This window comes from Nicrophorus vespilloides, unplaced genomic scaffold (assembly GCF_001412225.1).
Source record: "Nicrophorus vespilloides isolate i.1.1-1 unplaced genomic scaffold, Nicve_v1.0, whole genome shotgun sequence".
Classification (NCBI taxonomy): domain Eukaryota; kingdom Metazoa; phylum Arthropoda; class Insecta; order Coleoptera; family Silphidae; genus Nicrophorus; species Nicrophorus vespilloides.
The window spans coordinates 40,763-50,645 of record NW_017097776.1 but is presented as its reverse complement, the minus strand read 5'-3'; the positions used below and the strand labels follow the sequence as shown (position 1 = coordinate 50,645).

The window sequence follows — 9,883 nt, the reverse complement described above, 5'->3', positions numbered from 1 at the left end:
AGACCGATTACCACCGATGCGTCATCCGGCACGAAGATAGATATATAGATACTCGCCGTGAAGGGTCAAAGCACCCAAACCTTGAGCGCGCTTTCCCATCTCTCAATATTAATCAAACATTATTTATTAGAGATTATTAAAGGCTACAAGTTTCCTTGGACCGTGTCGGAAACAGCGCTTCCATTTTAAGGATTTATATAACCGAACGCAAAACATATAAACAGTCCGAAAAGCAAAAATAAACAAAACTAAACATAAACATATAAAATTAACAATTATTTTTGTTCCTCATTTTTTTTTCGTCTTCTTATTTTTTTTCTTTCTTTTCTTTAGATGTGCTCACGTGCAACGCTAGTAATATGAAACAGGAAGCGCTTCGAATAATTGACTGTACAATGTTTGCCTCTGCTCGTCGTTTAGGGATGTATCTGCTAGTTCTTTGAAGCTCTCGTGCCCTGAGAAGTTCCTCATGTAGTTCACCAAATATTCCTCGACGAGCTTCTGGTTGATCTGCTCCCTGGACACGCTGCACAGGTCGACGAACGGATCCGCTTCGGTCTCATCCTCTACCTCGGCGTCCTCACCATCCTCGTACTCTTCACTATCTTCATCAGGCTGTCGTGAAGGAAACAAATCAAAGTTATATAACACATTTGGGGACGTACTTAGGATTCCCTTAGGTCTATAGAAAGATGTACACTTTTTCAATACAGGTTCTCTTTCCAAACTGACTGTATGAAACTATATGGTGAGTTCATCTTTGGAGTAACTATGATGGTTCAAGGAATATATGTTATCCAACCTTATATATTTATATCATGCAAAGTAACTACGTTAATTGAAGAAATGCGTGAGAATAATAAACAAAAAAAATAGAGGGGATAATCAAACAAATTATCAATAGGTGCCAAAATATGAAAATAAAGCAAAGCGATTCATAATTGGCCCTAATTGAGTTAATTGACTTACTTGGTTGTTCTGGTCTTTCTTCAGAGTTACATATTTTTCTGCTAAATAGCGGAAAATGTAGGATAGAATTGGAACTTCTTTAATGCCACTTTCTTGCTGATCGGAGATCGTCAAATCAATAATTCGGCTGTCCTTCCTCATGACGGTGTTCTCGAGTATTTTGCACAACACTAACATACTAGAAATTCCCATTGTATTAATTAACAACATCATCGAACAAAAGCGGTCTTGTATACTCACTGTAAGTATTTCCCGTACATAGATCTGACATACTTAAAGCTGACGATCAACTTGATAATGTAACTTAATGCACTTCCGCCGGTTGGTCCAGGTACTTTGTTCAGCAGAGATAGGATAACCTCATTGTCATAGTACAAGTAATGGAGAAATATAATGCTGAAGCTCTCCCGAATCTCTAAGGATTGCGAAAAATTGAGCTTGCTCAAAATACTCTTGATGAGCATTTCGTTGCATCTGGCTGTTTGCTCAGACAGTGCTCTGAAGGCACAAATGATCAACTTATCGATGTGTTTACAAGCGAACTCATCTCTAGTTGGTTCCAGTAATCTGTAGATGACGTTCATCAAGTTATCAACGTCGGCTTGCGCGAACATTGCCAACTGCGTTTGGCATTTAATCAGGTACATGCAGATGCATCTGGTGCCCATCTCGGTGATCACCAAGTCATCCAATGAGTTCACAGTCTTGATCACTACCATATAACCCTGCATGAACAAGGCATGACGTATGGTCTCCGAATGAGCGTTCTCGATGATAATACTGAGCACGTACAAAGCGACGGATTGTGATTCAGTCCTATCCAAGTGTGTATTCCCATTGGGAAAGGAGATCATCTCGATGAGCGGCGCCATTAGAGATGACTGTATATATTCCGCAACAATCTGGTTCTTGCTTAAACCTACGATTAATTCTTTACACCTATTTATTATCACAGCATTTTGAGTATTCTTAGCAACAGTATTTAAAATAAATGGTACCAATCTATTAGCGAAGTTTGCAGTCATATCTTGATTCATCTGCAATAAAAGTAAATAGTTATGAAATTGTCATTAATTAATTCGAGGTAATTCTTACATTAGTAATATCGCATATGTTTCTAATCGTAGTCCCAAAAATCATGGGGTTCAGGTAGGCAGCAACATTAATCAAACTGTCCAAAAGAGAATTAAAGACATTCGCAAATGCCTGTAAATGTTGCTTTTGCATGTCCTCGGATCCATGTTGAGAACAGTTTCCTCTAAGATTACTAATTCTTTGGCAGTGGTAGTTCAACGCCCTGCAATTATACTCATTATACAATATTCCTACGAATGAAAAAATCCTTACCTAATGGCTGCATTCCGTAAAATATGATCGCTGCTTCTCAAATGAACGCAGATCGCACTCAAATGTTCAACGACTTGCTCAGAAGACATGCAGCAAGAAAATCTACCAACGACTAACATAATCCTTGCCAAAAGGATAACATTCCTGCATTCTAGGACAATGAGAGACGCGTTTCTCAAATACAAGTAAATGTTGAAAGATTCATGATGATCAGTTCGCGATTTAAAGACATCGCTGAGGCAGCTAATAGTGCACATCACGCTCTCGTTAACTCTCCAATTTAAAGAATCGTTGGGTTTAATCTCATAGCAACCGCCAAGTATTTTATTTATAGCTATAGATAAGTCAACCAAAATCTTGTCAGAAGGCAAATGCGACATTAATATCTACGAAAAGATTAAAATTATTTTTACTATTGTTATATAGAATATAGTAAACTTACGCTTAACAATGTCTTCAAATCAGTTCGTAAGTTATTATTAACCATATTGTTGAATTCATCTGCACAGTAGCTATGTTCGTCTTCAATGAATTCCTGCTCCAGGGCAGGTGTAATGCTCATGAAAATCATAATCGAATAAAATATGTCCGATAGAATTGGGGACAACTGCTTGCACATGTTGTTATCAGAGACAATTATCTGTACAAGCACAAAAATGTTGTTCACCAACTTCATAAAATATTTAGGATAATGTTGATCCTCGTCGGCGTCAATTGGTAATGCTTTAGAGTTACTGATGATCTGCACATATTCAGTAGCGCATTTGCTCAGAATCTCCCATATTATAGGTAGAGTGGACATTATCAACTGTGCGGTTTCGCCAGCCTTCTCACAATAAAGAAATTGGATGAAAGCTCCACCAATAATCTCAGATTTCAGATGAAAGTCACTTTGCTCACAATATGGCTGATTCAATTGATATGCAAGCAGACCACAGAACTTTTTGCTTGCTTCAATTAGGATCTGTTCATTCTGGCGATTATCAGTTTTCTCCAGATCAGTCAATAGGAATATAGAAATCAGAGAGATCACAGTTGCCCTTACATAAGTTGAGTACTGAGGAAACAAATAAAGAGAATAGCATAAATTGCAATAATGAAAATCCTTATAAATAACTTACTTTTTCATTTCCCAAAATCTCATATAGGCAGTTGAATAAAGTAGGTCCCAATTGTTTGACTATATCATAAGGCAAGCATTCTTTAAGGAAGAGTACTGCACCTTCAATTACCTCCGTACTAGCCGATTGTAGCATCTGTTGGACTAAGTTCATCATGTTTGGCCACCTATCCGGATAATCCAAGGCAGCTATGTGTGCCATGATGTGTGCCGTGGATTGCCTAAGCTGTCTATTACTATCACCAATACCTACCGGTAAAAACTTTTTTATCTTCTCTTTGGTGTCTGGAGAGACAACTGGCAGTCCTAGAGATTTGTCCTCGGAGGGCCAATAAGCAACAATGTATTGTTTTAATAGTATGCTGCTCATGAGACGTTCCTCAATATGCTCCCCAAAGTCCATCATGATGTCAATAAGCTGAATAGGATATTCTGAAATCAGATACAAAGGTGGATTACAATTTGCAAAAAAATCATAAGACAATAAATACCTTCAGTAAACTCCAATGCTTTCCTCCTATCCTCTGATACTTTCCGTAAATCAGACTCATCACACATAAGGCCACTAATCACAGTCAGAATGTTATTTTTAATATTCTTCTCCGTCATCTTTCCGAATTGTTTGTTTTTATTGCACGGCACAAAATTAACCTTAAAATAAATGTTTTTAAATTCAAATTCAAACCTGCCACCAGGGTGCGCTTTCAATTGCTTCAGTTCTTCAAACCAAATGAATTTCTTCTAATTAATATTAGTTACCTCATAAATGATCAAAGAAGATGAAGAACAGCAATCAGAAATGACTTCAAATGCGTAAATATCATTCCGAAACACTCTATATATACAATTGTATTTGTGACTAACCTTAACGCTCTTCACCACTCTTCACCAAAGCAATGACAACTTCCGCTAACCGACGCTTCTTCAACTGTTTTTAGTTCATCCATCCACCATCAGGAGTCATCTTAGTCGTCTCAAGTTGTTTGCCCAAACCTTTTGAATTTCTTCCAATAAAATCTTATAAAATGCAAAAACTTTATTTCACAAGTGATTAATAGCAACGTATTAATACTGTAATACCATATAATTACCAACTAGATGTCTATTTTTATCGCTAAAACCTTTTATAGAATAGCACCAAGTCGTAGCTGTTCACTCAACAATTGTTTTCTATGCAATGACAGATAATGCTAACAAACGCTTACTCATTTGTTTTTTCATCCATCTACCACCAGGAAAGTCTTAGTAACGCGTTGTTAGAAGAATCTTTTTGAATTTACTCGTATGCAATCTTATAAAATTAGAAAACTGAGCAATTGCCACCTATTAATTACCAACTAGTCATTTATTTTTGTTGTCCTCACCTTTTTATAGATTAGCACCAACACAGAAGTTCTTCTCAACAATTGTTTTATATGTAATGACAAACGCTTACTCGTTTGTTTTTAATGAATCCATCTACCATCAGGGGTCGTGTAACTAGTAATAATTTGAAATATCTTATATAAAAGTGATTATCAATTCTAATAAGAATAGTCATCTTTTATCCAACTATATATTAATTTATAATCAACATTCAAATGCAATTTAATTACAAATTAAATTTCATCTTTTTAATTTTAACTATTGATTTTACTTAATTAATTAAACTATTGAACTTCTTAATTTTTTTACATTTCTCCTGTTCCATCAGGTGGCGCATTTATATGCAATAATATTATTTTGCCTTTTAAAACAATAATTATTTTTAAAATTGATATTGAAATGAAAATATGCTTATACTTATTAAAACTCCTATATTATAGAAATAATAAAATATAATAACTTTAATTTGAGATGTTTCCAGGTGGCGCTTTAACTAATAACAATAATTACTTAATTGTTCATGAATCATCAACTTTATATTAATTAGTTAACTTGTCAACGTAAAAGTGCATGGTTCTAATCTCACCACATCCAATAAAAACCTAACAGAAGTGGGCAAAAACCTTGGGTTATGCATTGGTAAGGTCGATAAACTGTAATTGTTACATGTAAATAGGGTGATAAGATTAAATATTTATTTGCAAATAGACTGTATCAATATGTTACATTAATTTTATTATTTAATTAATTAGTTTTTTCTTTATAAATTTTAAAGGTTTTGTAATCAACATTTTGAAAGTTCCATATAACATTGATAATTCTTCTACGCACGCAGACGACATTGATATATTATAAATACTATCAATGCAAGAAATTCATTTTAACAAAAAATATATCTTTAATTCCATTCAATGTTTTTAAAATAATCTTAGAATTATCTTAAGACATCTATTAAAGATTTAATACTATGATCATATCGAATTCTAGAACGTAACTGGTTTTATTGGTATAATTATGGGTATAATAAGTAGACATGAATATTACATTCATAATAATGAAAAATCGATGAACGCCGTGTAACCTGTTGCGCAATTCTCGAATCTTTCATGTCTGATTTGGGTGGAGTCGCGTAAATTTCAACATTGATGTAATGATTTTGAGGAGACACATTTTATGTTTTTTTTTGGTTAATCTTCCAAAATAATATTTGTGAATATGAAACACATCAAAAAAATGATTTTGTACTAAATACATTAAATTCGTATTAAAATGTTTGAGCTGTTTGTTCCATTTTTACTAATGTTTATGATCATATTTGTTTATTATATAAAAGTGAAATTGAAATGTATTTTAATGTAATTCAGTTAAATTAATACAAGAATAAATACACGTACAAAATTGTAGCAGTATATGAAGTTTCCATCATCAAATTGTAGATGGTGTTGATATGGATTTGCTCTGATAATGATTTCAAATAATTTGTTGTACCTTATAAAATTTAATTGTGGTTAAATATTAATTAATTAAATATAAAAAGATTGAAATTAGAACGCGAATTACGCTGAGTTTTATTTGTATTAGGATTTGGTTTGAAGGAACTAAGAAAGTCCTTACGTGTGGGTGTTCTCTTGGAAGCGGGATATTCAAATTGGTTTCCTTGAAACAGATCCTTGGAAACGCGCGCAAATCCGTTCCCAGCCGCTAGTCGGCGACGAGCGCAGTTCACAGTTAGTGCAGTTAGTTCAAATCGATTCTTTTACAAGGATGGAGGTGGCTCACATAGAAAAATTGCTCCTCGTAATCCTGCTTTTCGCACAAAATGCGATTTCCAACGAGATGAAGAAATTTTCAATGCTGATGCCGAATGTTCATCCTAACAGGGTAAGTGACCTCAACTAATTCAATTTTCTAATTCGAAAGCAAAGCAAATGACCTTTTCACCTATTTTTTTCAAACATTTGAAAACTGAAATCAAACTAATAATAATTACACTAATACGAATTACACAAGTTTTTCACAAGTACATTACTTATCTATATAGCAAGTAATATTATGTGGGAAAAACCCAGTTGGAACAATAAATGCTAAAAAAAAATCGCCGGTGTTTGACGTCATAATCTCTGGGCTCTGACGTCAAAGGGACTCCCCTACCCTATAGGAAGAATTTTTATGAATGAGTCGATAAAACCGAATGGAACCATATGGCCTAACTACTATTATCTACTATTTCTTTTTTTTTTATTTACAGGATGAACTGTATTTGTGTACGCCAGTGAAAGTGTTGCCAGATAAAAGCTTCTACATAGGTAAATTTAATGATATTGAATATTCATTAGGATTCTAATGAACAATAGCTGTTCACGTTTCATCTCCTTCCTTGTTACTTTTTTTTATAGTTGGTTTCGAACCGAATGCAACTATGAATACCGTTCATCATATGATTCTCTTTGGATGCACAACGCCCGGCGCTAAAAGGGAATTTTGGTATATTATTTATTTGCTATATAATTAGGGCTTTTGTATAATATTATTATAATTTCAGGGATTGTGGCGAAATGGCAACAGGTGTCAACAGCCACCTGCCTCGGGCACAGCCCTGTGCGGAGGGATCGCATGTAATTTAATTAATTAACATCCACCCTCACATTAATAACACCCACAAAAACTGTTTTAATTGTAGGTGTTGTACGCATGGGCCAGAGATGCCGACTCCCTCGAGCTGCCCGATGACGTGGGATTCCAAATAGGCATTGGTACACAGGTTCAATACTTGGTGCTACAGGTGCACTACGCCCACAAGTTCCCCGATACCTTCGTCGATAGATCGGGGATTAACCTGATTTACACTCAGAAACCGTACGAACTTATATAATATAATAATATAAATATGGTTAATTATTATATTTCAGACGCTCCAAATTGGCGGGGGTTGTTCTGTTAGCGACAGGAGGTACTATCCCTCCCCATGGTATCACCCATATGGAATCAAACTGTGTCATCAATGAGCATAAAACCATCTATCCATTTGCGTACAGAACCCATACTCATAGCTTGGGTAGTGTCCATCAATTCAAGTGATTTATTAATTATTAAAGTGATTAATTGATTTTAGGCAAGGTCGTGAGCGGCTATCAAGTGAAGAGAGACAAATTTGGTTACGACGAATGGGTGTTGTTGGGTAAGAGGGACCCTATGACTCCCCAGATGTTCTACCCGACCTTCAGCAAAGCCCCCATCAAGTATGGTGATGTGTTGGCTGGAAGATGCACCATGGAAAGTCACCGAGACCGCGATACATTCGTTGGGTAAATTCATCGATTTTTATGCTTTTTCGACATGCTTGAACAACTGTGTTTATAGGCCAACCAACAACGATGAGATGTGCAACTTCTATTTGATGTATTACGTTGATGGCGACACTCCCTTGAACATGAAGTACTGCACAACGGCCGGCCCTCCCTTCCACTACTGGGCTAACACCAAGTACCATTTCAAGAATATCCCCGATATCGACGCCTCTAACTTGAACACAATTGACTAAACGCTCTTCCCTAGACCTACGACTCGAATAACGTTTTCCGGTTAATTCTATTTATTTCTGTGGTTCTTTGACCTCTCGGCACAGTAGCGTGGTATATACTATAGTCGCACCCGTTATAATTTAGCATAAAGTTAACAATCTCCTCCGGTGCTCTTTTTTTTTTAAAAACATTCCGTTATATTAGTATTAAAACATATTGAGACTGATTTCATTAAGACCACAGTTCCTTAATTTCTGTTTCCGAGAACATCAGTAAAAGATTATTTTGTGATACGTAAACACTATGATAACTACCCTATACCTGCAATACTAATCTTAAAAATGAAAAGAAAAAATATATTTATCAAACAAACGTAAATGTAACTTTGCACAAATGAAGATGAATAAGAGACATACGCATATCTACAATATTATCCACTCAACAAAAGACTACAAAAGAGTACATTTCTATTATATTTTGTGTAAGTTTAGTCGAATTCAAATGACTTCATTAACAAATGTTAATTACTTAAATGATTTATTTATATATATATGAAGAATCTATATATTTTCTTGAAATCTATATTAATTATAATGTAATCAATTCATTGTAAATTTGTACAGTTAGACGAATAGATGTAACTGAAGCATATCAATTATGGTTTTATTATTATTTTATTTTATTTTTCTTTACTTTACTACACAGACTGCTCCCAACATTTCAATCTCACTTTCGTCGGGATGTCTAAAACACTTGTTGTACACATGAACCGAGAGTTGGCAACCTTGAAAGACGGATTGAATATTTACGAGTGGACAAGTACAGAAGACACGATAGGTTGAAAAACAACGCCAACAGACATTCTACAATATTTTGATGACAAGTGCCCGTGATTTAAGATCCATAGCTAACGTTTTTTTTTGTTTGACTCATTAATTGATAATTAACGCTAATTACTTTATTAACCCAATAAACGATCGGATTGTTTGCGTAAAATTCGAACGAAACAATGTTAATTTTCAGGGTCGTAGACCAAAAAAAAATCGAAAGCAAATGGAAGAGAATTGGTGAAGAATGCCTCGACTTTACTTTATTATAATACGCATTAATTCACAAGTTTTCCATAGCCGAGGAAAAACATGTTATCGTTGCATCGTTGGGAATATCACTTGGACATTTATAAATTCGGAATGCAAATAACTTTATAACATCTATTTCTTTATAAACCAATCACAAAGTTCATAGCATAATGCATGTATAGTTATGACTGTCGATTTTTGTTACATTATCACTTTGTTGAAAACAATTCATTCATTATAATTCTAAAGTCTATTATATCTATATAAATTTTTAAATATAACATGAAAACTATCAAATGCACAAGGCTTATTTTTCTATTTTATATAGAAGGTGACAAATATTTAACTTAATCTATTGAATCAATATTATTATTATTACCATAACCAGTATTTTATAATAAGTTTGTATTTCTTGTATTAAATTGTAAACAATAAGAATTTCTTTAAATACTAAATTTTGTCTATTCTGCACCGGAATTATA

At 34.3% G+C, this 9,883-nt stretch overlaps 2 protein-coding genes across 2 annotated transcripts; one reads left to right on the top strand and one right to left on the bottom strand.

The window, feature by feature from the left end:
* Positions 1–319: 319 nt before the first annotated feature.
* On the bottom strand, positions 320–4,445 carry LOC108560956 (importin-9-like). The gene is made up of 9 exons (XM_017918695.1): positions 4,196–4,445; positions 3,928–4,087; positions 3,438–3,868; positions 2,759–3,373; positions 2,317–2,702; positions 2,065–2,266; positions 1,210–2,006; positions 970–1,147; positions 320–615 (listed from the first exon to the last, which is right to left on the bottom strand). The coding sequence occupies exons 2-9, from the start codon at positions 4,043–4,045 to the stop codon at positions 352–354; spliced, it is 2,991 nt and encodes a 996-aa protein (XP_017774184.1). The 5' UTR covers positions 4,046–4,087; positions 4,196–4,445; the 3' UTR covers positions 320–351.
* A 1,939-nt stretch (positions 4,446–6,384) lies between these two features.
* On the top strand, positions 6,385–8,802 carry LOC108560955 (peptidylglycine alpha-hydroxylating monooxygenase). The gene is made up of 8 exons (XM_017918694.1): positions 6,385–6,682; positions 7,050–7,107; positions 7,198–7,285; positions 7,344–7,416; positions 7,482–7,657; positions 7,711–7,856; positions 7,914–8,106; positions 8,162–8,802. The coding sequence occupies exons 1-8, from the start codon at positions 6,566–6,568 to the stop codon at positions 8,340–8,342; spliced, it is 1,032 nt and encodes a 343-aa protein (XP_017774183.1). The 5' UTR covers positions 6,385–6,565; the 3' UTR covers positions 8,343–8,802.
* The last annotated feature ends 1,081 nt before the right edge of the window (positions 8,803–9,883 follow it).